The 27,736-nt window shown below is 44.7% G+C and overlaps 1 protein-coding gene and 1 gene segment (V, D, J or C); both read left to right on the forward strand.

Annotated features, from left to right (window-relative positions):
• The first annotated feature begins 1,513 nt into the window (after window positions 1-1,513).
• LOC145348456 (Ig kappa chain V region Mem5-like) lies at window positions 1,514-9,609 on the forward strand. The segment is given in 4 exon segments: window positions 1,514-1,562; window positions 1,749-2,054; window positions 2,917-2,952; window positions 8,862-9,609. Coding segments are annotated over 4 exon segments (720 nt in total).
• A 4,085-nt stretch (window positions 9,610-13,694) lies between these two features.
• On the forward strand, window positions 13,695-20,989 carry LOC145348602 (immunoglobulin kappa light chain-like). The gene is made up of 4 exons (XM_080196781.1): window positions 13,695-13,732; window positions 14,170-14,463; window positions 15,163-15,206; window positions 20,661-20,989. The coding sequence occupies exons 1-4, from the start codon at window positions 13,695-13,697 to the stop codon at window positions 20,987-20,989; spliced, it is 705 nt and encodes a 234-aa protein (XP_080052907.1).
• The last annotated feature ends 6,747 nt before the right edge of the window (window positions 20,990-27,736 follow it).

Here is a 27,736-nt window from a genome sequence, read left to right on the forward strand (position 1 = left end):
CCACTGTGATTTGTTGTTTATATTAATGATTTGGATGAGAATATGGGAGGTATGGTTAGTAAGTTTGCAAATGACACCAAGATTGGTGGCATAGTGGACAGTGAAGAAAGTTATCTCCAGTTGCAACTGGAATTAGGCTGGTGGGCTGGCGAATGGCAACTGGAGTTTAATTTAGATAAATGTGAGGTGATGTATTTTGGCAGATTGAACCAGGGCAGGACTTACTCAGTTATTGGTAGGGCATTGGAGAGAGAGTTACAGAACAAAGAGATTGAATGGTTCATGTTCATAGTTCCTTGAAAGTGGAGTCACGGGCGGACAGAGTGGTGAAGAAGGCATTTGGCATGCTTGGTTTCATTGGTCAGAACATTGGATACTGGAATCGGGACGTCTTGTTGAAGTTATTCAAAACATTAGTAAGGCCACACTTGGAATACTGTGTACAGTTCTGGTCACCCTGTTATAGAAAGGATATTATTAAACTAGAAAGAGTGCAGAAAAGATTTACTAGGGGGCTACCAGGACTTGATGGTCTGGGTTAAAAGGAGGGGCTGGACTTTTTTCTCTGGAGCGTAGAAGGCTGAGGGGTGATCTTACAGAGATCGATAAAATAATGAAGGGCTTAAATCAACTAGATATTCAATATCTTTTCCCAAAGATAGGGGCGTCTAAAACTAGACAGCATAGGTTTAAGGTGAGAGAGGAGAGATACAAAGTGTCCAAATGGGCAATCTTTTCACACAGAGGGTGGTGATGTCTGGAACAAGCTGCCAGAGGTAGTAATAGAGGTGAGTACAATTTTGTCTTTGAAAAAGCATTTAGGCAGTTACATGGGTAAGATGGGTATAGAGGGATATGGCCAAATGCAGCAATTGAAGTTAGGGGTTTAAAAAAAAAGGCAGCATGGACAAGTTGGGCTGAAGGGCCTGTTCCCTTGCTGTAAACCTCTATGACTATGAGATAAAGTGAGGGAGAAACCGAGAGGAATAGAGGGTGGGAGAATGAGAAGAGACAAAGAAAGAGTGAATGAGAGGGTAAACAAAGAGTGTGAGACAGAAAGGACAAGAAAGGGAGATAGCAAGAGTGTGGTGGATAAAGACAGAGACTAATGGAGAGTTACTCAAAGAGTGAAAGAGATAACAATTGAGGGAGTGATATCAATAGAGTGAGGGAGACAGAGACTGAGGGACAGATATTGAGAGAGGAAGACTGAGAATGAGACTGAGGGACAAATACTGAGAGAGAGAGAGACGGCGAGTGAGGGAGAGATATCGTGAGAATGAGATACAGAGACTGAGGGACGGGGATTGAGAGACTGATGCTGAGAGACAGAGACTGAGAGAGGGAGAGAGAAGAAGAGGAAGTGAAATGTGCTGACGTGGTTTCTCTGGGTCAGACCATTTACAAACTGAGGAACAGGCAGTGAGACTCTCACAAGCTGCAGCTTTATAAAGCAGAGCCCAGTGAAGGGAGAGTTTATCAGTAACCAGGCACAGGGACACGAGCACACACCATGATTTCAGCCATCCAGCTGCTCTGGCCTCTGGCATTCTGCATCGCAGGTACAAATCTCTCTCCTTCCACCTTGAATATTTCCCTGCTCTCCATTTCAATCCAATTCTCCTGACTTGTGATTGAAGGGAAAATGCTGAAAGGAGAGGAACAGTCAGTGTCTCCAATAATATCTCATTGTACAGCCTATTTCTGTGACAGTTCTTACTTCACTCTGTTTCTCTATTACCCCTCAGGTATCAATGGAGAAATCATCTTGACCCAGACTCCCCCGGTGCTGTCAGTGAGCCTGGGCCAGACCGCCACCATCACCTGTACGGCCAGTCAATCTGTTAGCAATAACTACATGGGTTGGTACCAACAGCGAGAAGGACAGAAACCGGCTCTGCTGATCTACGATGCAACAAATCGATTCACAGGAGTATCCGACCGATTCACCGGCAGTGGATCTGGGACAAGATTCACCCTGACAATCAGCAATGTTCAGAATGAGGATGTCGCTGATTATTACTGTCAGCAATATAGCAGCTCTCCCTACACAGTGATACAGAGCCTTACAAAAACCCCAATACACACAGCACCACCTCCTGTACTGACACATCCCACAGTTTTATATAATATATAATAATGGACACACAGCCCCACCTCCTGTACTGACACATCCCACAGTTTTATATAATATATAATAATGGACACACAGTCCCACCTCCTGTACTGACACATCCCACAGTTTTATATAATATATAATAATGGACACACAGTCCCACCTCCTGTACTGACACATCCCACAGTTTTATATAATATATAATAATGGACACACTGTCCCACCTCCTGTACTGACACATCCCACAGTTTTATATAATATATAATAATGGACACACAGTCCCACCTCCTGTACTGACACATCCCACAGTTTTATATAATATATAATAATGGACACACAATCCCACCTCCTGTACTGACACATCCCACAGTTTTATATAATATATAATAATGGACACACAGCACCACCTCCTGTACTGACACATCCCACAGTTTTATATAATATATAATAATGGACACACAGTCCCACCTCCTGTACTGACACATCCCACAGTTTTATATAATATTTAATAAACACAAAGGCAACTGAACAAATTATTTGCACTGTCCACTACACACTCCAGTCCCTGTGGTGTCCACGACTCGCTGAAGGCCTCGAGTTTCACTCTTACTCTCCATGTCCACATATGAAGAGCAGCTGAAAGATTTATCATCTCAAATTAAAATTCTCAACTCTCCCAACAAAACACAGAGATATTGAGAGAAACAGAGAGAGAGAAAGAGTGAGAGAAAAAGATGAGTGAGTGACTGAGTCAGAGACAGAGGTTTTTGTACAGCTCCTCCACTGGAAGCTGTCAGTGTGCTTTACGTTCGCTAAAGGAACCAAACTCAGACTGAGTAAGTAAAGCCCAATCCTCCGTTATTAACCCTTTCAATGCTGAAACTTTCTCAAACACAAATACTGAAGAGTTGAAGGTGTTAGTGAGGAAGCTGCAGTCAATGAAATGGTAGATTGAAGAACACTGTGTAGAACAGGGAGTCCAGCTGTATTTCTTTCCTTCCATTCCCCCCTTTAAGCAGCAAGATATAAGTAAGCAGCTTTTACCCACCGTGTGGAGGAGATCTGGACGTTTGCAGACTGTGTTCACATTCCTGCAGCATGGAGTGAAATCACTCTCTAGACTCCTGTCAGTCTCAGTGTGACACACACAGGCAGAGTTTGATGTGAAGTTGAACTCTCTGTCTCACTCTCTGATATAACTGATCACAGCAGCAGCACAGTCAGACACCGAGGTGCCACCTGCCCCAGCTTTCACTCTGCTCTCTCCACTCCCTGCTTATCTCTTGCTGAAGTTCTGATGACAAACAGCCACAGCAGGGCTCACAATCCAGTGGCTTCAGTGTTCCAGGCTTTTGGGGAGACTCTCTGTTACTTTCTCTTTGGAATGAGTTCAATCCAATATTTATCCCGGATCCAACATCACTGAAAATGCTGATTGTTCTCATTGCTGTGTGTGGGATCTTGCTGTGTACATGTTGTGACCAGTCCTCAGACAGGGTCCCTCATTTGTTAACTTCTTGAACCGGATCCCAATTTTGTTTTCCTCTGGGTGAGGAGTAATCAGCTGGAATCCCGCCCTCGATTGGTCACAACAGGGTTCATTTCAAATGGATCCCTTCACCCGTGGAAACCTTACACAGTCCATGTAGTTTTTTATTAGCCATTGAATCCCTACAGTGCAGGAGGAGGCTATTCAGTCCATTGACAGAATTATGAGAGACAGAGATAGGGTAGATATGAGGAAACTTTTCCCCTTAATCACAGAGGCAGCAGATTTTGAGAGACGTGAGGGAAATCTTTTCACCCGATTCTCCAAAAGAGCTTCTTACCCAGGCTCCCTGGGTAAATGGCGCATTTACCATTGCTAACCCACCTAAAGAACACACTCGGGGTAATTTAGCATGGCCAATCCATCTAACCTGCAGAGCTTTGGAATGGGGGAGGAAACTGGTGCACCCCGAAAAATGTCTCAACTCACATTCTGTCACCCCAGCACCAGTACACACAGCTCAGGGATACAGTTGGAATTTTAACCCATTTCCCTGTTGTTTCCTGAAATGTAACAAACAAACATGTCTTTCACCCAGAATCAGTTTACTTTGAACTCAGACCATTTCCACATTCTGGGATATAACTCAACAGGAGATGGGTTTTGGATTCTGCTGAGATGTGACAATCAGTCTCCATTGTCTCCATAACCACAGGAGATTAAAGTTTCTATTTTCTGTTTGAAGAAGTCCCTGACACCTTTCAGGTGTGATATTCCATCGACTCTCACGTCCTTCAAAATCTGCTGCCTCTGTGATTAAGGGGAAAAGTTTCCTCATATCTACCCTATCTCTGTCCCTCGTAATTCTGTCTTTCTGCAGTTATACAGGGCCTTGGTGAGACCACACTGGGAATAATGTGTACGGTTTTGCTCTCCTTATCTGAGGAAGGATATTTTTGGGAGAGAGGGAGTGCAGCAAATGTTTACTGGAATGATTTCTACGAGAATGGGATTGATGTAGGAGGGGAGATTGAGTTGGTTAAGATTATATATTTTTAAAAGTTTCTTTATTAGTCATAAATAGGCTTACATTCACACTGCAATGAAGTCACGGAGAAAATCCCTGCGTGGCCACATTCTGGAGCCTCTTCGGGTATTCTGAGGGAGAATTTAGCTTGGCCTAACCTGCACACCTTTTGGACTGTGGGAGGAAACCGGAGCACCTGGAGGAAACCTACGCAAACACGGGGAGAATTTGCAAACTCCACACAGACAGTGACCCAAGCTGGCAATTGAACCTGGGTCCCTGGCACTGTGAGGCAGCAGTGCTAGCCACTGTGTCACCGTGCTGCCCCCACTGCAGGTCAGAAGAATGAGGGGGGATCACATAAAAACCTATAAAATTCCAACAGGACTCGTCAGGATAGATACAGGAAGCATGTTCCCAATGCTGGGAGCGTCCAGTTTGAGGGATCATAGTCTGAGAATATGGGGGAAACCTTTTAGGACTGAGGTGAGGAGGAATTCCTTCACCCAGTGAGGGGTAAACCTGTGGAATTCACTATCACAGAAAGCAGTTGAGGGCAAAATATTGTACATTTTCAAGAAGGAGTGAGATTTAGCTTTTGGGGTGAATAGGATGAAAGAATTTGGTGAGGAAGACAGGATCTGGCTCCTGATTGGATGATCAGCCATGATCATGATGAAGAGTGGAACAGGCTCAAAGGGCCAAATGGCCTATTCCTGTTCCTATTTTCTGTGATTCTATGCAGACCAGCATTTATCACCCATCCCTAATTGCCCTGGTGAAGATGGTGCTGAGGTGGTGGAATAAGTTCTACTCCAATGAGTATCGGCCCAACTTGCTCAAGCTTTCCTCATAAGACAATCCCTTACTCGGTGGAATCAGCCTAGTGAACCATCTCTGAACTCTTTCCAATTCTCCTATATCTTTCCTTAAGTAAGGAGACCCTAAGTGTCCACAATATTCTAAGTGTGATTTTCCCAATGTGCTGTAGCAAAACATCTCTCCTTTGAAACTCATCCTCATTGGAATAAAGAGCAACATTCCATTCGTCTTCCTAATTTTTTTCTGTTCCTGGATGCAAAGACACCCAGATCACTCGATAGAATCTCTCCAGTTTACTAGTATTCTGCTCTGTCCTCCTGCCCAAGTGGACAACCTCACATTTTCATGTATTATTCTCCATCTGTCAATGTTTTCTCACCCACTGAACCTATCTCTATTCCTTTTCAGACTCCGTATCCTCCTCACAACTTGCATTCCTTCTTTTCATTTTATCATCAGCAAATTTAGTGACAATCCTCTCATTCCCTTCATCCAGCTCATTAATATAGACTGTAGAGTTAAACCCCAAACAACAACCATCTTCCTTTGTGCCGGGTATAACTCCAACCAGCGGAGAGTTTTCCCCCAATTCCCATTGGCTCCAGTTTTGCGAGGGCTCCTTGATGCCACATTTGCTCAAATGCTGCCTTGATGTTAAGGGCAGTCTCTCTCACCTCACCTCTGGAGTTCAGCTCTTTTCTCTATGTTTGAACCAAGGCTGTAATGAGGTCAGGAGCTGAGTGACCCTGGAGGAACACAAACTGAGTGTCAGTGAGCAGATTATTGCTGAGTAAGTGCTGCTTGGTATCACTCTGGATATGTTCAGATCACATTGCTGATGATCGAGAGTAGACTGATGGGGAGGTTATTGTGCGGATGGATTTGTCCTGTTTTTGTGCACAGTTCATAACCGGGTAATTTATCACAATGTTGGGTTGATGCCAGTGTTGTAGATGTACTGGAACAGCTTGGCTAGGGACACGGGAAGTTCTGGAGCACAAGTCTTCAGGACCTCCGGAGGAGGTCGAGATGGACCATCCACTCGGAACTTCTGGCTGAAGATTGCTGCAAATGCTTCAGCCTTATCTTTTGTACTGATGTTCTGGGTTCCTCCATCATTGAGGATGGGGATATTTGTGGTGCCTCCTCCTCCAGTGAGTTGTTTAATTGTCCACCACCATTCACGGCTGGATGTGACAGGACTGCAGAGCTTAGATCTGATCCATTGGTCGTGGGATGGTTTAACTCTGTCTATCACTTGCTGCTTCTGCTGTTTGGTACACAGTCTCTGTGTTGTAGCTTCACCAGGTTAACACCTCATTTTTCAGTCTGTCTGTTGTTGCTCCTGCCATGTCCTCCTGCACTCTTCATTGAACTGAAAGCAGCAGAGAATCCACAGAAACAGACTGATGTTTGTCTGATGTGTCTGTGTGTTTATTAGTTGTGACTGAGCAGATAGCAAGAGTTTCAGCAGCAACAAAGATGTTTCTCTAGTTCACCTCCCACTTTCCCCATCCACTTCCAAAATCCTTACAGGGAAAGGGCCAGCACCTGTCATATCCCCCCTCTAAACTACAGGCCTCCCATCTTTCAGATGAGACAATCTGATATCTGCCCTCTCAGGGGGTGTAAAAGATCCCATGGTACTATTGGAAGAAGAGCAGGGGAGTTCACCCCGGTGAACTGGTCAATATTCATCCCTCAATCAACATCACTACAAATCTGCTTATCTGTTCTTTCTCAGTCTGCCCCCTGGGATCTTGCTGTGCACAATGAGCTGTAAAACACATTGGGACATTCTGAGGTGCTGACAGGTGCTATAGAAATGTAATTTCGTCTTTGAGGTTGGAGATTCCTGATTCTGACTCTCTCCCATTGTCCACACACTCGCACCCTCCAGAGTTCATGGGGTCATTCGGAGCAGTGACCCTGTCTGATCCCTGGACACTGAGACTAATTCTAGCCTCACCCTTGACCTCAGCCCAGTGCCGGGCCGTAAGGTTTGAAATGAAATCTAGAAGCTTCGACACCGGCCAATGGGAATCCTGCGTGAAGTGTGTTGATCCAAGTCTGCTCCAATGTTCTGGGATAAAGTTGTCCTGATCTGTGTGTGATCTGAGGTTTGTTGATGCTCAACCTGTTTCCCCCAGACATACTGAGCAATAGTTCCAGCTTCCTGACTGGTTAACAATCTGTTAAAGGGACACTGTGTCTTTAAATACTCTCACTATTAACCATTTCAGTGCTGAATTTCTAGTAACCTTCTTTACAAATGTTTCAGTAACATTGTAAAATGATTTAACCAGCTTCAAATCAAACCTTTACCCCCGGATACTGAACTAGTTTGAAATCCAACATGCCATTTTCTCTTGGATCCCACCAGCTTTTAATTTTAAACAATGGTATAGAGTTATCCGTCCTCCAGTCCACCCACACCACTCCTGTAGCCAGAGAGGATTGGGAAATAATAGTCAGAATCTCTGCTATTTCTTCCTTTTTTTCCCTTCGCATCCTGGGATACATTTCACCCGGGCCTGGGAATTTCTCCATTTTAAAAGATGATAAACACATTAATATCTCCTCGCTCACTATCGTTATCCCATTAATTATTTCACAATCCCTCCCCTCCTGAACTACAATGTCAACTTTGTCCCTCCCACTTGTGATATTTGATGTAAATTATTCATTCAGAACTATCTCTGTGTCTCCCCCCTCCACACACAAGTTACCTTTTTGCTCTCTAATTCGCCCTATTTAATCCTTAGTTATTCTCTTTGCAATGTCCCACGCTATTGCTTGATGAACAGATATGTCCTGAACTCTGTCTCCAGCTCGAATATCCTCCCACTGCTCTGACACTGATTTACCTTCAAGTTGCTGTTTCCGGTTCATTTTGGCAAATTCCGGTTTAGTGAAATTGGCCTTTTCCCAATTTAAAACGTTTCCCCTTGATCGATCTTTCCCCTTTTCCATAGCTACTCTAAATCTAACTGTATTATGATCACTATTACCCAAATGCTCTCCCACTGATACATCTTTCAGAGGCCGAGTTTCATTCTCTAAAACAAAGAACAAAACAGTCCAGGAAACAGGCCCTTCGGCCAACGAGCCCGTGCCGCCATTTTAACATTATGAGTCCCCCCTCTACCCATGACCCTTGTCTATGCTTTTGGCATTCCACATTGAGGGAAAACTAATTTAGGGTCAATTTGTTACACCGCCAAAACTGCTAAAACTGCCCCTTCCCTTGTTGGGATTGTTCCGTATGGGTTAAAAAAGTTCCCCTGGAATGGATTTTCAGAATTCTGCAACATTGAAACATTGACACTGATTTGATCCCAGTTAATATTCGGGATGTCGAAAGCCTGAAAATGGCAGTGATTAAAATTCCTTCTCTTCTCTTCCAGCCCGTGAGAATTCACAACCCACGCTGACCCTGCTGCCCCCCTCCCCGGAGGAGGTCAAGACCAAGGGCACTGCCACCCTGGTGTGCCTTGCCGATCACTTCTATCCCGATGAGGTGGAGGTGAAGTGGAAGAAGGATGGTGCAGCCATTTCCAACGGGGTTCAGACCAGCAACTACCTGCGAGCTTCGGACAACACCTACAGCGTCAGCAGCCTGCTTACCCTCTCTGGCTCCGACTGGGAGTCCAACGCTCGCTTCTCCTGTGCCCTCACCCACGTGAGCCTCTCCTCTCCCCTCAGCAAGAGTGTCAGGAGTTCAGAATGTGCCTAGAGTGTTAGAGACAGTCCACAGAGGAGACACAACTTGGAATAGAACAGGGGTGAGCTGGGAGGGCAAAGGTCATTGTCAGCATTGAATTACAACTCTCTTCCTTCCTGGGACTGAGTCTGAGACACTTCTGAGGGTCAGGGGTTAAAGAACATTATTGGAATACCGTAGAGGGAGCTTTATTCTGTATCTAACCCGTGCTGTTCCTGTCCTTGGAGTGTTTGATGGGGACAGTGTGGATTTGTGATAACAAGTAAAACCTCTCGAAGATGCTGAAGACTGTCAGCTGTACAGAAATAATGTGACCCTCTGAAGTATCTGCTTCAGTAAACCAGACCTCCTTCCTGCTCACCCTGCAGTTACAATTGAAGCTTTCGTCACTGTTTAAAGGGACAGGATTCTCATGTTATTGAGAAAATCTCCACAAGTGTTTTAATAAACCTCCATTCTCCCTGTGAATTTCTCCAGCTTCCTCTGGCTGGGCTGTTTATTCAAGTCTTTTTTCTGTCAATGTCAATGTGTAAAAGGTAATAAACATTAAGAATATTCAGTATATGTCTGGTGAGTGCTTTGGAAATGTCCCACCTCCCCATCAGCTGATTGGCTGCATTTCACCAAGTGATTGTCCTGATTGGCTGCTTGGACTGTCAATCAATGACACATCAGCAGAAGATTGGATTCAAATCCAATGATCAATCATTTGAAAATGATCAGTTTGATCTGGAATCTCTTGAGTGACAAGATTGAAAACAGGAAAGAAACTGAAAGTTGCTGGGATTAAACCATCACAATCACAATTCTCCATCCCATATTCACCACCTCCCCCTTGACCTCACCATCTCACGTGGTCCCACTATTCCCATAGTTTCAACGAGTAACTCTTGGTGATGGACATTGAATTCCCCACCCAGAGTACATTCTGTGTCCTTACCACCCTCAGTGCTTCCTCCAAGTGGTGTTCAACATGGAGGAGAACTGATTCATCAGCTGAGGGGGGGACGGTATGTGGGAACCAGAGGAGGTTTCCTTGTCCGTGTTTGACACGGTACCGAGAGACTACATGGAGCCTGGAATGTTGTTGAGGATTCCCAGGATAACTCCCTCCTGACTGTATCCCACTGTGCCTTCTGTGCTGGGAGATTGGAGGTAGTGAACACGGTTCACCATTTCCTCCCGTCTCAGTAACAAACATCCAGCTGCTCGAACTGGTACAGTAAAACGGTATTGACCGTTTCCTGGTGTCAGGTGTCGTGAGTGAGAGGGAAAAATTTAAACTGGGGACTCAAAATGTCACTCAGTGAATTTTTCAAATAATTAGAAAGATGAAAATGAATTAATTTGCTGCAAATCGTTAAAGCTTCCATCCAGGAGGGAGAATGAGAGAGAGGAGAGAAAGACAGAAGCAAAGAGAGAGGGAGCGAGAGAGAGAGAGAGAGAGAGTGACAGACCGAGAGGGTTCCCCTCGGGGGGTTCCTGAGCAGTGACAGGCAGGGACTGAGGAAATGGGAGTTTCAGCCGTTTAGATTGTTCGTGTCGGTGTCAGTCTCCAAGATTCCTCCCACCCCCTCCACTGCTAGTGTTTTTATTAGTTTTGAGCCTGAAAGTTTAATGTTGTTCAGATAATTGTTCCCGTCTCAGTGACAAATATTCCGCTGCTTCTTTCACTTCCTCTGTTGGTTACGTTTCAATCTTCCAATCTGACAGTCTTTGGGAAAATATTTCAAAATATATATCCCCCCATCCATATTTTGAAATATTTTCCCAAATTTTTGACTGTCGGGTTTTTAGTTCCTGCCATTATAATTTTGACATTATCTTCCAAAGGGAATTCCTCGAATTCTGTGCAATGTTCAGATGAAAAGAAGAAAGAAAGGATCCAAGGCTGCTCCAGAGGCAGATTAGCTGCACCCAATGTTGTCCATGCAAATCCCATTCATAAGTAGGGACACATCTGCCATGGATTGTGAGAGAAGAGTTGCCAATACAAACTTCTTTTCACTATGGTTGATTTCCCAGATTGAATAATCTCCTTGAATCTTATTTCCAACCAAGTTCCACCACGGGGACAATTCTTCCAAGTTCACCACATGACTGAACATTTGAGCACCTGGTTCATGGCTCCAGGGACATACAGGTCACTAATTGCTCACTAGGACACTGTAGTTTCATTACCTTTCCCATAGATAATTAGGCAGCACAAAGAAGATGCTACATTATTTTCAGTTTGCAAGATTCTCCCAAGTCCATCCTCCCCCACATCCTCCCCCACCCCCCTGCTCTCTCTGCTGTTTTTCTCTTTCACTCCCGGGCGCTCTGTTTCAGGTTTTTTTCTAACTGCACATGTGCAGTTCAGACCTCCGATCGTTCCGGCAGTTCTAAGCCCCACCCACAGCACAGATCGGATCGAAGCCGGTAAGAAGCGTATGGGCTCGCTGCACAGACGATTCCGGGCTCGGATCCGAATTACGCCCGGATCTGGCCCTTCGGCTCTGATTGGTAAAATCGGGCCCAGAGTGAACTCTTTGCAACAACAGCTTAAACTTTCAGATTGCTGAATCCATTCCCCCCTCGAGCAGAATGCACCTTGTGTTTTTATTTCCAGAGAACCACAAATGGTACAAGATTGGCAGCAACGTTACGACTCTGAGAAGTGACCTGAAGGTTTTTATTCCCACGGCATGATCATGGTTTAGAACCAGGTGGCACAGTGGTTAGCACTGCTGTCTCACTGCTCCAGGGACCTGGTTCGATTCCCGGTTTGGATCACTGTGAAGTTTGCACATTCTCTCCGTGTCTGCATGGGTTTCCTTTGGGTGCTCCGGATTCCTCCCATCAACAAAGATGTGTGGGTTAGGTTGATTGGCCATGCTAAATTGTCCCTTCGTGTCCCAGGATGTGAAGGTTAGAGAGATTATTGAGGTAAATGTCTGGGGACGTAGGGATAGGACCTGGGATGGGATTGTTGATGGTGTAGATTCGATGGGCCGAATGGACTCCTTCTGCACGATAGGGATTCTATGGAAAATGATTTAACCCCTTCAGGACCACTGTTATTTTCTACTTGGGGACAGGAGATCTGATATGGACACACTCTTCAATGAGAATCTGACCTTTCAGCAAGTGACCTTCGAGACACAAAGATGTTATCTAAGATAAAGAATACGTGTTGATAAATATGTGGCACTTTCAATCTGGATACAAAGGCACACACATCAGGAAGAGGGAGTTTCAATTTTGATAGTGGAAATTATAATTCTTACAAAGTTTAAAGATTTGAGCTTTGGGTCCTGATAATGTTCTCAACAGGAAATGTTTATTTTAGAAGGTTTGACAACAATTGGCACAAATCCAAATGCTGAAAGCTTCTGTGCTGAAAGAAGAGTTTAAAATGTGTTTGTCTCTTCCCAAAATATAAACCCAAAAGTTTGATGGATGCAATTTGTGTCAAGACCCACACTGATGTTAAATGTGAGAGGATCTCAAAGCTCAGAATGGGAACATGGAACACTGGTTCTTAGTGGTGTAGATTTTCACTTTGGTATCCTGTGAGAAAAGTGTGTGAACCAGGGAGAAATAGTCCAGTCTTTGTGTGAACAATTAATACAGAATATTCATTCATGTAAAAAGAAAACAAAACACACAAACTCTATAATACACGACAATGCATTTAACTATATGCATTAACTGAGGGCTAGACACACACACTATTACATGAAGCTACCCCTTTGTTCTCAATCACCTATGTTTCCTGAACATTGAGATTTCCCTTTGTTGCAAAACAACATCCAATATTATGTATCTCTGAGCTAAATCCAGTGAATAATTATCACACACAGATTATATGGCAGCATTCGGGAAACTTGTGTTCAGTGAAGGTGAAACCTGCTACTTCTTTTCAGGAGACTGTTTCTGAGCTGAGTGTGTGCTGATGTTAGCTGTGTCTGTGTCTGTCTCCCCTTTTCCCCAGTCATTGTGCTATGGATATATCATTCTTTCCCTTTGATGAACCCACCCTGTGAAATTGGCTTTGGGCATTTACATGTCCATTTCCTTATCCCTCCACTTCGAAGTTATTTTTTCTAAACCCCATTACTTTCCTTAATCACCTCAGTAAACACTTGCTACCTGATGATGGAATAGTGCTCCGAAAGCTCGTGCTATCAAGTAAACCTGTTGGACTTTAACCTGATGTTGTGAGACTACTTACTATTAATACTGCGATGAAGTTGCCGTGAAAATCCCATAGTCGTCATACTCTGGCGCCTGTTCGGGTGCACTGAGAGAGAATTTAGCACAGCCAATGCACGCAACCAGCACATCTTTCAGACCATGGGAAGAAACTGGACCACCTGGAAGAAGTCCATGCAGACATGAGGAGAACATACAGACTCCGCACAGACAGCGACCAAAGCTGGGAATTGAACCCACGACCCGAGCACTGAGGCATCAGTACTAACCACTGTGCCACCATACTGCACCTTAAGTGATTGACAGTAGTGTTAACGCAATGGGGTTACTCAGCGACTTGGGAATGTGTGTACCCAGGTGAGGATCACGTGTGTACCAATTCTGGGGAAGCTGTCGTGGAACAAACCAAATTGGGGCTATCGTTTGTGTTTAAACAAACATCCGACTGTCTTCTATCCTTCAGATAGATAGAAAGTACTTTCTCCTTTCAATAAAGTTATCTTTCTTCCTTTTCATACACATTATCTTTCTTATATATTCTTTTTATATGTATTATCAATTATCATATTCTTATCATTATTCAATAAAATAGTTGTTTTCACACAATACTTGCCCCAGTCGTTCATTCCTGTTACGTCCAGAGTCTGGTTCTGAATCTCAGTGAGACTCTGAAAGGATCTCTCACCGTTCCTTACATGAAAACACTTTATTGGACTGTAAAGTCCCTCCAGACAAACTGAACCAGACAAGTTACTAACTATTACCTGTGTAAAAGGTTTGAGCAAATGATTCAGGGTCAGAGGTAGAGTTCGGGAAAAAGGACACAACACACAAACTATTGAAGAGAGCCTGGGCCAGACCGCCACCATCACCTGTACGGCCAGTCAATCTGTTAGCAGTTACATGGGTTGGTACCAACAGCGAGAAGGACAGAAACCGGCTCTGCTGATCTATCGTGCAACAAATCGATTCACAGGAGTATCCGACCGATTCACCGGCAGTGGATCTGGGACAAGATTCACCCTGACAATCAGCAATGTTCAGAATGAGGATGTCGCTGATTATTACTGTCAGCAATATGACAGCTCCCCCTACACACTGATACAGAGCCTTACAAAAACCCCAATACACAAAGCACCACCTCCTGTACTGACACATCCCACAGTTTTATATAATATATAATAATGGACACACAGCACCACCTCCTGTACTGACACATCCCACAGTTTTATATAATATATAATAATGGACACACAGTCCCACCTCCTGTACTGACACATCCCACAGTTTTATATAATATATAATAATGGACACACAGCACCACCTCCCGTACTGACACATCCCACAGTTTTATATAATATATAATAATGGACACACAGTCCCACCTCCTGTACTGACACATCCCACAGTTTTATATAATATATAATAATGGACACACAGCACCACCTCCTGTACTGACACATCCCACAGTTTTATATAATATTTAATGAACACAAGAAAGGCTACTGGACAAATTATTTGCACTGTCCACTACACACTCCAGTCCCTGTGGTGTCCACCGCTCGCTGAAGGCCTCGAGTTTCCCTCTTACTCTCCATGTCCACATATGAAGAGCAGCTGAAAGATTTATCATCTCAAATTAGAATTCTCAACTCTCCCAACAAAACACAGAGATATTGAGAGAAACAGAGAGAGAGAAAGAGTGAGAGAGAAAGAGTGAGAGAGAAAGATGAGTGAGTGAGTGAGTCAGAGACAGAGGTTTTTGTACAGCTCCTCCACTGGAAGCTGTCAGTGTGCTTTACGTTCGCTAAAGGAACCAAACTCAGACTGAGTAAGTAAAGCCCAATCCTCCGTTATTAACCCTTTCAATGCTGAAACTTTCTCAAACACAAATACTGAATAGTTGAAGGTGTTAGTGAGGAAGCTGCAGTCAATGAAATGGTAGATTGAAGAACACTGTGTAGAACAGGGAGTCCAGCTGTATTTCTTTCCTTCCATTCCCCCCTTTAAGCAGCAAGATATAAGTAAGCAGCTTTTACCCACCGTGTGGAGGAGATCTGGACGTTTGCAGACTGTGTTCACATTCCTGCAGCATGGAGTGAAATCACTCTCTAGACTCCTGTCAGTCTCAGTCTGACACACACAGGCAGAGTTTGATGTGAAGTTGAACTCTCTGTCTCACTCTCTGATATAACTGATCACAGCAGCAGCACAGTCAGACACCGAGGTGCCACCTGCCCCAGCTTTCACTCTGCTCTCTCCACTCCCTGCTTATCTCTTGCTGAAGTTCTGATGACAAACAGCCACAGCAGGGCTCACAATCCAGTGGCTTCAGTGTTCCAGGCTTTTGGGGAGACTCTCTGTTACTTTCTCTTTGGGATGAGTTCAATCCAATATTTATCCCGGATCCAACATCACTGAAAATGCTAACTGTTTCACTGCTGTGTGTGGGATCTTGCTGTGTACATGTTGTGACCAGTCCTCAGACAGGCTCCCTCATTTGTTAACTTCCTGAACCGGATCCCAATTTTGTTTTCCTCTGGGTGAGGAGTAATCAGCTGGAATCCCACCCTCGATTGGTCACAACAGGGTCCATTTAAAATGGATCCCTTCACCCGTGGAAACCTTACACAGTCCATGTAGTTTTTTATTAGCCATTGAATCCCTACAGTGCAGGAGGAGGCTATTCAGTCCATTGACAGAATTACGAGGGACAGAGATAGGGTAGATATGAGGAAACTCTTCCCCTTAATCACAGAGGCAGCAGATTTTGAGAGACGTGAGGGAAATCTTTTCACCCGATTCTCCAAAAGAGCTTCTTACCCAGGCTCCCTGTAACCCTGCGCATTTACCATTGCTAACCCACCTAAAGAACACACTCGGGGCAATTTAGCATGGCCAATCCATCTAACCTGCAGACTTTCCAGAAGTTGGTCACTTTACATTCTCGGCCATCTTGGTTCAGTCAGAGTGTCATAGACATTTACAGCACAGAAAGAGGCCCTTCAGCCCATCCTGTCTCTGCTGGCCATCAAACTCCTAACGATTCTAAACCCATTTTCCAACACTTGATCCGTAGCCTTGTGTGCTTTGGAATTTCAAATGCTCATCTAAATACTTCTTAAATGGTGTGAGGGTTCCTGCCTCCACCACCCTTTCAGGGAGTGAGTTCCAGATTCCCAACACCCTCTGGGTGAAAAGGTTTTTCCTCCAATCCCTCAAAATCTTCTGTTTCTGAAATTAAATCTGTGCTCCCTGGTTTTTGAATCTACTGCTAAAAGGAGAAAAGTTCCTTCGTATCTGCTCTATGTCTTCATAATTCTGACCTGCTGCAGTTATTCAGGGCTTTGGTGAAGCAGCACTGGGAATATTGTGCACAGTTTTGGTCTCCCTATCTCAGGAAGGATATTTTTGCTCGAGAGGGAGTGCAGAGAAGGTATCCCAGACTGATTCCTGTTATAATGGGACAGATGTATGAGGAGAGATTGAGTTGGTTAAGACTTATATTCATTGGAGTTCAGAGGAATGAGGAAACAACTCATGGAGATTTATAAAATTCTAACAGGTTAGGGGGAATAGTGAGGTAAATACATGGGGTTATGGGGAAAGAGTTGATGCAGACTCGATAGGCCGATACAGGAAGCATGTTCCCAATGCTGGGAGTGTGCGGTTTGAGGCATCATAGTCTGAGAATATGGGGTAAACCTTTTAGGATTGAGGTCAGGAGAAATTCCTTCACCCAGTGAGGGGTAAACCTGTGGAATTCACTATCACAGAAAGCAGTTGAAGCCAAAATATTGTACGTTTTCAAGAAGGAGTTCGATTTAGCTCTTGGGGTGAATAGGATGAAAGAATTTGTTGGGGAAGGCAGGATCTGACTACTGATTGGATGATCAGCCATGATCATGATGAATAGTGGAACAGGCTCAAAGGGCCAAATGGCCTATTCCTGTTCCTATTTTCTGTGATTCTATGCAGACCAACATTTATCACCCATCCCTAATTGCCCTGGTGAAGATGGTGCTGAGGTGGTGGAATAAGTTCTACTCCAATGAGTATCGGCCCAACTTGCTCAAGCTTTCCTCATAAGACAATCCCTTACTCGGTGGAATCAGCCGAGTGAACCATCTCTGAACTCTTTCCAATTCTCCTATATCTTTCCTTAAGTAAGGAGACCCTAAGTGTCCACAATATTCTAAGTGTGATTTTCCCAATCTGCTTTAGCAAAACATCCCTCCTTTTATACTCATCCTCATTGGAATGAAGAGCAACATTCCATTCGTCTTCCTAATTTTTTTCTGTTCCTGGATGCAAAGGCACCCAGATCACTCGATACAATCTCTCCAGTTAACCAGTATTCTGCTCTATCCTCCTGCCAAAGTGGACAACCTCACATTTTCCCACATTATCCTCCATCTGTCAATGTTTTCCCACTCACTGAACCTATCTCTATTCCTTTTCAGACTCTCTATCCTCCTCACAACTTGCATTTCTACTTTTCATTTTATCATCAGCAAGTTTAGCGACAATCCTCTCATTCCCTTCATCCAGCTCATTAATATAGATTGTAGAGTTAAATCCCAAACAACAGCCATCATCCTTTGTGCCGGGTATAACTCCAACCAGCGGAGAGTTTCCCCCTGATTCCCATTGGCTCCAGTTTTGCGATGGCTCCTTGATGCCACATTTGCTCAAATGCTGCCTTGATGTTAAGGGCAGTCTCTCTCACCTCACCTCTGGAGTTCAGCTCTTTTCTCTATGTTTGAACCAAGGCTGTAATGAGGTCAGGAGCTGAGTGATCCTGGAGGAACACAAACTGAGTGTCAGTGAGCAGATTATTGCTGAGTAAGTGCTGCTTGGTATCACTCTGGATATGTTCAGATCACATTGCTGATGATCGAGAGTAGACTGATGGGGTGGTTATTGTGCGGATTGGATTTGTCCTGTTTTTGTGCACAGTTCATAACCGGGTAATTTATCACAATGTTGGGTTGATGCCAGTGTTGTAGATGTACTGGAACAGCTTGGCTAGGGACACGGGAAGTTCTGGAGCACAAGTCTTCAGGACCTCCGGAGGAGGTCGAGATGGACCATCCACTCGGAACTTCTGGCTGAAGGTTGCTGCAAATGCTTCAGCCTTATCTTTTGTACTGATGTGCTGGGTTCCTCCATCATTGAGGATGGGGATATTTGTGGTGCCTCCTCCTCCAGTGAGTTGTTTAATTGTCCACCACCATTCACGGCTGGATGTGACAGGACTGCAGAGCTTAGATCTGATCCATTGGCTGTGGGATGGTTTAACTCTGTCTATCACTTGCTGCTTCTGCTGTTTGGCACACAGTCTCTGTGTTGTAGCTTCACCAGGTTAACACCTCATTTTTCAGTATGTCTGTTGTTGCTCCTGCCATGTCCTCCTGCACTCTTCATTGAACTGAAAGCAGCAGAGAATCCACAGAAACAGACTGATGTTTGTCTGATGCGTCTGTGTGTTTATTAGTTGTGACTGAGCAGATAGCAAGAGTTTCAGCAGCAACAAAGATGTTTCTCTAGTTCACCTCCCACTTTCCCCATCCACTTCCAAAATCCTTATGGGGAAAGGGCCAGCACCTGTCACATCCCCCCTCTAAACTACAGGCCTCCCATCTTTCAGATGAGACAACCTGATATCTGCCCTCTCAGGGGGTGTAAAAGATCCCATGGTACTATTGGAAGAGCAGGGGAGTTCACCCCGGTGAACTGGTCAATATTCATCCCTCAATCAAAATCACTACAAACCTGCTAGTCTGTTCTTTCTCCGCCTACTCCCCAGGATCCTGCTGTGCACAATGAGCTGTAAAACACTTTGGGACATTCTGAGGTGCTGACAGGTGCTATAGAAATGTAATTCTGTCTTTGAGGTTGGAGATTCCTGATCCTGACTCTCACCCATTCTCCACACACTCGCACCCTCCAGAGTTCATGGGGTCATTAGGAGCAGTGACCCCGTCTGACCCCTGGACACTGAGACTAATTCTAACCTCACCCTTGACCTCAGCCCAGTGCTGGGCAGGAAGGTTTGAAATGAAATCTGGAAGCTTCTACACCAGCCAATGGGAATCCTGTGTGAAGTGTGTTGATCCAAGTCTGCTCCAATGTTCTGGGATAAAGTTCTCCTGATCTGTGTGTGATCTGAGGTTTGTTGATGTTCAACCTGTTTCCCCCAGACAGACTGAGCAATAGTTCCAGCTTCCTGACTGGTTAACATTCTGTTAAAGGGACACTGTGTCTTTAAATACTCTCACTATTAACCATTTCAGTGCTGAATTTGTAGTAACCTTCTTTACAAATGTTTCAGTAACATTGTAAAATGATTTAACCAGCTACAAATCAAACCTTTACACTCAGACACTGAACTAATTTGAAATTGAATGTGCCACTTTCCCATGGATTCCATCAGCTTTTAATTTTAAAAAGCATTATCCATCCTCCAGTCCACCCACACCACATCTGTAGCCACAGAGGATTGGAAAATAATGGTCAGAGTCTCTGCTATTTCTTCCCTTGCTTCACTTCGCATCCTGGGATACATTTCACCCGGCCCTGGGAATTTCTCCATTTTAAAAGATGATAAACACATTAATATCTCCTCGCTCACTATCATTATCCCATTAATTATTTCACAATCCCTCCCCTCCTGAACTATAATGCCAACTTTGTCCCTCCCACTTGTGATATTTGATATAAATTATTCATTAAGAACCACCTACATGTCTTCTCTCTCCACACACAAGTTACCTTTTTGCTCTCGAATTCGCCCTATTTAATCCTTAGTTATTCTCTTTGCAATGTCCCACGCTATATTTTGATGAACAGATATGTCCTGAACTCTGTCTCCAGCTCGAATATCCTCCCACTGCTATGACACTGATTTACCTTCAAGTTGCTTTTTCCGGTTCATTTTAGCAAATTCCAGTTTGGTGAAATTGGCCTTTTCCCAATTTAAAATGTTAACTCTTGATCGATCTTTCTCCTTTTCCGCAGCTACTCTAAATCTATTATGATCATTATTACCCAAATGCTCTCTCACTGATACACCTTCCACATGCCCAGTTTCATTCTCTAAAACTGCTAAAACTGCCCCTTCTCCTGTTGGGATTGTTCCGTACTGGTTAAAAAAGTTCCCTCGGAATGGATTTTCAGAATTCTGCAACGTTGAAACATTGACACTGGTTTGATCCCAGTTAATATTCGGGATGTTGAAAGCCTGAAAATGGCAGTGATTAAAATTCCTTCTCTTCTCTTCCAGCCCGTGAGAATTCACAACCCACGCTGACCCTGCTGCCCCCCTCCCCGGAGGAGGTCAAGACAAAGGGCACTGCCACCCTGGTGTGCCTTGCCGATCACTTCTATCCCGATGAGGTGGAGGTGAAGTGGAAGAAGGATGGTGCAGCCATTTCCAACGGGATTCAGACCAGCAACTACCTGCGAGCTTCGGACAACACCTACAGCGTCAGCAGCCTGCTGACCCTCTCTGGCTCCGACTGGGAGTCCAACGCTCGCTTCTCCTGTGCCCTCACCCACATGACCCTCTCCTCTCCCCTCAGCAAAAGTGTCAGGAGTTCAGAATGTGCCTAGAGTGTTAGAGACAGTCCACAGAGGAGACACAACTTGGAATAGAACAGGGGTGAGCTGGGAGGACAAAGGTCACTGTCAGCATTGAATTACAACTCTCTTCCTTCTCGGGACTGAGTCTGAGACACTTCTGAGGGTCAGGGGTTAAAGAACATTGCTGGGATATTGTAGAGGGAGCTTTACTCTGTATTAACCCCATGCTGTTCCTTTACTGGGAGTGTTTGATGGGGACAGTGTGGATTTGTGATAACAAGTAAAACCTCTCGAAGATGCTGAAGACTGTCAGCTGTACAGGAATAATGTGACCCTCTGAAGTATCTGCTTCAGTAAACCAGACCTCCTTCCTGCTCACCCTGCAGTTACAATTGAAGCTTTAGTCACTGTTTAAAGGGACAGGATTCTCATGTTATTGAGAAAATCTCCACAAGTGTTTTAATAAACCTCCATTCTCCCTGTGAATTTCTCCAGCTTCCTCTGGCTGGGCTGTTTATTCAAGTCTTTTTTCTGTCAATGTCAATGTGTAAAAGGTAATAAACATTAAGAATATTCAGTATATGTCTGGTGAGTGCTTTGGAAATGTCCCACCTCCCCATCAGCTGATTGGCTGCATTTCACCAAGTGATTGTCCTGATTGGTTGCTTGGCCTGTCAATCAATGACACAGTAAGAAGTCTCACAACACCAGGTTAAAGTCCAACAGGTTTATTTGGTAGCACAAGCCACTCGCTTTCGGAGCGCTGACCCTTCATCAGGGGAGTGGGAATTCTGTTCACAAACAGGGCATTTAAAGATACAAACTCAATTTACAATTTTGTCTTTAAATGAACCTGTTGGACTTTAACTGGATGGTGTGAGACTTCTTACTGTGTTTACCCCAGTCCAACGCTGGCATCTCCACATCATAATCAATGACACATCAGCAGAAGATTGGACTCAAATCCAATGATCAATCATTTGAAAATCATCAGTTTGATCTGGAATCTCTTGAGTGACAAGATTGAAAACAGAAAAGAAACTGAAAGTTGCTGGGATTAAACCATCACAATCACAATTCTCCATCCCATATTCACCACCTTCCCCTTGACCTTTCCATCTCACGTGGTCCCACTATTCCCATCGTTTCAACCAGACATAAGACCATCTCTCATCACTTCCTTCTATCAATCCCCAGACACATCCCCCTTCCATACCCCAACCCTCCTCCCTTCTGTATCCATCCCTGCAAAAACCTATTCCCCAATTTACTTACATTCAAATTTCCAAATCCCGACTATCTTAAATTTCATTGTACCTGAAGCCAGTTTCTTGTCAGACCAGCTCTGTAAGGAGGCAACCCCTTTGTTTCTCCTCACCCAACTCTTCCAGCTGTGTCCATTGACTTACAACCACACTTTCCAAATCCCAACTGTCTCATCTCTGGCCCTCTGATCACCACAACATTTCTGCAGTGACTGATTTGCTCCCCTTTACCTCCACCTTTGATATCCTAATCCCCAATAAAACCATGATTCTCTCTCCCTCCGGCCATTCCCCCTACTCTGGCCTCATCTCCACTCACTTCATCCCAGGGATACAGAGCTGAAAAGATCTGGTGGACAACTGGTTTATCCATTCACTGGCTGATCTAACTGGAGCCCTTCAAACATTTCCCAGCTCCTAATCTCATTTGCTAAAACTGCTGACTATTCCAGGATCATCCTGGAATGAGAAGATAAGCTCTGGCTTCTTTTCCCAACTGCAGATTGTATTTTTAAACCCCTTTCCCCTGTCTGGTTCCCCTTCACCTCCAGCAACAAGTGTGAGGATCTCACGGAGGTCTTTGTCTCTAAAATTGAGACCATCCAATCTGCTGCCTGTGCCTTCCACTAGCCCGTCAGGACAAACTTCCTCTAATTCTCTCCCCAACGCCACCCCACTCCCTCCATCATCCCCACCGCCCTGCCCCAGCCCCTGCTGTCCTCGCCCTGAACTCACATCTTTCTCTAGTTTCTCTCCGATCCCCCCTCATGGCTTCTCTGAGCTCACCTTGTCCATGAGAGCCACCTGCTGTTCTCAGTCCATCTGCTGCTGAAAGTCTCATCCATGCCTTCGTTCCTCCAGACGTGACTATCCCAGTACACTCCTGGCTGCTTTCCCACATTCCACCCTCCGCACACATCAGCTCATCCCAAACTCTGCTGTCCCAGTCTGAACTCACACCAAGTCCCGCCGTTCCCCTATCACCCCCTGTCCTCACTGACCTACACTGGCCACTGGTCAAGCAATGTCTTGATTTTAAAATTCTCATTCTTCTTTTCAAATCTCTCCATGTTCCCACATCCTCCCTATCTCTGGAATTTCCTCCAGCCCCACAACCCTCTGAGATATCTGTGCTCCTCTAATCCTGGCCTCTTGATCATTCCTGATCGTAATGTCTCCACCATTGGTGGCCGTGCCTTCAGCTGCCTGGATTCCAAGCTTTGGAATTCCCTCCCTAAACCCCTCCAGCTCTCCGACTCACTTTGATCCTTTCAAACTCTCATTGTCCACCTCTTTATTCCATCTTCAGTTGGTCTGACCTCCTGACCCAAAACTTCCAATCTCCGGATGGTCATATCCCAGACCGATATGGGGAATTCCCCTGAGCCTGGAACCCTCTGAGTCTCAGACTGAAATCTGGAGAATTCGGATGTTTCTGACTTACTGCCCAGAGTTGTTACCCAGGAAAAGTTCGAAAGATTCAGAGCAGTTCTTACATCGGGTAAGTATAAAACGGAAACATTTCCCCTGCCTCCACAGGGCACTCTGTCTGACCCCCTCACCCTCCTGAATATCCTCCTGACTCGATTGGCAGCACTAAAACACCAACCACCCCGTGACCTGACCCGTCCTTCACAATATCCCCCAATCTCAAACTCAACCAAAGCCCCAATGCATCCAAACCCTCACCCACTCCAGTGCCATCTTACCCCCTCCCTTACCCCCTAAAGCATTTGCCTCATCAACCACAGGAGGTATCACACACACACGTACACACTCACACACACACACACTCACACACACACACACACACACACACACACACTCACACACACACACACACACACACACACACTCACACATACACACACACACACACACACACTCACACACAATTCCCAGCTCATTGATCGTAGGAGGCATCACAAACATACACAACTCCCAGCTCATCAACAACAGGTGGCATCACACACAACACACATACACAAACATACACACACACACGATTCCCAGCTCATCAACCATGGGAGGCATCACACACATACTGCACACACAACTGCCAATATAATACAACAACTTGTATTAACGTGCTTCACAAGAACAATATGAAGTAAAATCTGAGACCAAGCCACACGGGGAGACAAAAGAAATATTTCACATTTCTCTTCATTTTTAGCGAGAGTACAAGCACTGGCAGAGCGAACATAGAACATAGAACACTTCAGCACAAACAGGCCCTTCGGCCCACAAGTTGCGCCGATCACATCCATACCTACCAAGCCATAGAACTATCTGTAACTCCCAATCCCATTAAATCCCACATACTCATCCAGAAGTCTTTTAAAAGACCCCAGTGAGTTCGACTCTACCACCACTGATGGCAGCCAATTCCACTCACTCACCACCCTCTGAGTGAAAAACTTACCCCGAACATCTCCTCTGTACTTGCTTCCCAGCACCTTAAACCTGTGTCCTCTCATAGCGACCATTTCAGCCCTGGGAAATAGCCTCCGAGAATCCACCCTATCTATTCCTCTCAACATTTTATAAACCTCTATCGGGTCGCCTCTCAACCTTCGTCTCTCCAGGGAGAAAAGACCTAGCTCCCTCAACCTATCTTCATAAGGCATGCCTCCCAATCCAGGCAACATCCTTGTAAATCTCCTCTGCACCCTCTCAATAGCTTCCACATCCTTCCTGTAGTGAGGCAACCTGATAGAGGAACTGCGCACAGTACTCCAAGTGGGGCCTGACAAGGGTCTTATAAAGTTGCAGCATTACCTCCCAAATCCTAAACTCAATCCCTCGATTAATGAAGGCCAGTACACCATACGCCTTCTTGACCACATCCTCCACCTGCGAGGCAGATTTAAGAGTCCTATGGACCCGGACTCCAAGATCCTTCTGCTCTTCAACACAGCTAAGACTCCTACCCTTGATATTGTACTCCTTCATCCCATTGGTCCTGCCAAAATGGACCACGACACATTTATCCGCGTTGAAGTCCATCTGCCACTTCTCCGCCCAGTCTTGCATCCTATCTATGTCACGTTGCAACTCCTGACATCCCTCCAGACTCTCCACAACACCACCAACCTCCGTATCGTTGGCGAACTTACTTACCCATCCCTCCACTTCCTCATCCAGGTCAACAGTAAGGCGTTAAATGATAACTTACCCACATGTGAGTGCAGTAAGAGAATTAAAACAACTATGATTTCAAGACATACGAGTTGATATTCTAAATGTATTTCAAGTATTTCACTGTGATTGTACACTTTGGCCGATGCACGGTACCGAAAGGCATGGTGGGAAAGGTAAAATGTTTCGAGCCAAAGGCCTGGGAACCCATTAGTTCGCAAACTCATATCTGGGAGATCCCGATGAGGGAACACGTTTTGCAACATAATGTGTAGGTCAATTCACAGCCCAGACATAGAATAGACATGACCCTGGATGCAGCAACACATGTCTATACAGCTTGGCAGTGAGCTGGTAACAACCTTCCACTTTGACCCTTATGGTAGCATCTACTGTATCCAGGTAACAGGGAAATAGCTTTAGCCAAGAAGTGAGTAATGTCCGGTTGTAATGGACGAATGAGAAACCGTCATGCTGGGAAGTACTAGGTGAGGCATTTGGCAATGATTTATGTTAACATTAAATGAAATTAATTTTGAACTAACATAAGGTGGAGAATCAGATTAAGAAAATGTTTAACTGTTTTCACTGATAACGTCAGAACTGGTCTGAGCATTCTGGGTATTGTATATCTGTGACCATCGAGATAACGTCTCCCATTGATCTCTGATTTTGTAATAAAGTTTTATCTTTATGCTGTGACATTGGTTTCCTGAGACTAATTCCCACCTTGTTGGAAAACCCCACAGTTTACATATACATGAGATAAAGAAGGTAATTCAACAAGTGATTGAGGTATTAAAGACACAGATGTTGATATTTTGAAATGTATTTTATAAACGTATTTTAAAAGGAATCCTGTTTGTGTCAGTCAAAGAGCAGCTCTCCGCAAAGGATGACGGTAAAAGTCATTACAACCATATTCCGAGGGAAAGTTTAGACCTTGGGTTGAACAGATTTTATCAACAAAGTTTCCATGGAGGAACACTGAGAGCAGCTCCAATGAATAGAATCATTCGCTATCTAGTCTCGCTGGATGTATGTCTGGATGCAGCATCATGTGTCCATCTAACCGAGCAGCAACCTTTTTGTCTGTGAGAATGTTCACTTTTGATCTTTAGGATTAGTATCTGAGGTTGTCAATTAATCTGGCCAAGAAAGCTAGGACATCCGGAATAAACGGGCTAATGAAATATCATTATTCAGATGATATTCGACAATTGGCTGAGGTATATGGTAGGTAATATTGCTGATTGATGTATACTGAAGATGATTGATGCTAAGCTAGTGAAAGGTAGATATATCATAGAGTCATAGAATCATATGGCCCCACAGTGCAGAGAGAGGCCCTTCAGCCCATAGAATCTGCACCGACCACAAACCCATCCAGGCCCTATACCATATGGCTACATATTTTACCTGCTTATCCCTCTAATCTATGCATCTCAAGACATTGAGGGGCAATTTTTAGCATGCCAATCAACCTAACCTGTATATCTTTGGAATGGTTCTGTTTCAAGCTGTAATCGTCATATTATCATCAGAGGGGTCCGGCTGCTCAATCACTGAGGAGCTGGGACCCTTCGGTGATATCTCACAACGATCGTCGGTTTAAATAAAGATATGTCTTTAACTGTGACATTGGCTTCATGATGCTTTGTGGTCACCTTGCAAAAAACCCTGCTAATATTCAGGAACAAACCCTCCGTCCTGTATCTGCTGATCCTGTCCCTTGGGAATAATCCCTCCCTCCTGTGTCCCCAGATCCTTTCCCTTGGGAACAATCCCTTCCTCCTGTGTCTCCTGATCCTGTCCCTTGGGAACAATCCCTCCCTCCTGTGTCTCCTGATCCTGTCCCTTGGGAACAATCCCTCCCTCCTGTGTCTCCTGATCCTGTCCCTTGGGAACAATTCCTGAGGGGAACATCTGCTCTCTCACCATCACCAGATGGTGAAATATTCAACGGGACTCCAGGGGAAAGTGAAGATTGAGGGCTGACCTTAAAGCCCTTCTGTTGTCACAACAAGATTTAATCTAAAAAGAATCCCTTTTCACGGAAGGGGAGAGGTGAGAGTGACTGCCCTTGACATCAAGGCATCATTTCACCCAGTGTGGAATCAGGGAGCCGCAGCAAAACTGGAATCAATAGGAATCAGATTGGAGGTCAGTCATCTGAGCTCGTGGACATCACTGCAGGAGTTCCTCAGGATAGTGTCCTCGGCCTAACCATCTTCAGCTGCTTCAACAATGACCTTCCTTGCATCATAAGGCCAGAGGTGGGGATGTTGACTGATGACTGCACAATGTTCAGCACTATTCAGGATTCCTCAGATACACAAGCAGTTCCTATCTGAATGCAGCAAGACCTGAA

Source organism: Carcharhinus amblyrhynchos, chromosome 9, assembly GCF_965287045.1.
Source record: "Carcharhinus amblyrhynchos chromosome 9, sCarAmb.v2.hapA, whole genome shotgun sequence".
In the NCBI taxonomy this organism is placed as follows: Eukaryota; Metazoa; Chordata; class Chondrichthyes; order Carcharhiniformes; family Carcharhinidae; genus Carcharhinus; species Carcharhinus amblyrhynchos.

Excerpts from the sequence above, each read along its gene's own strand:
- LOC145348602 (XM_080196781.1), top strand. The coding sequence starts at position 13,695 with ATGGGGTTACTCAGCGACTTGGGAATGTGTGTACCCAG. Across the intron at positions 14,464-15,162 it reads TGTCAGCAATATGACAGCTC|GTCAGTGTGCTTTACGTTCG; the intron begins CCCCTACACACT and ends CCACTGGAAGCT. Across the intron at positions 15,207-20,660 it reads AGGAACCAAACTCAGACTGA|CCCGTGAGAATTCACAACCC; the intron begins GTAAGTAAAGCC and ends CTTCTCTTCCAG.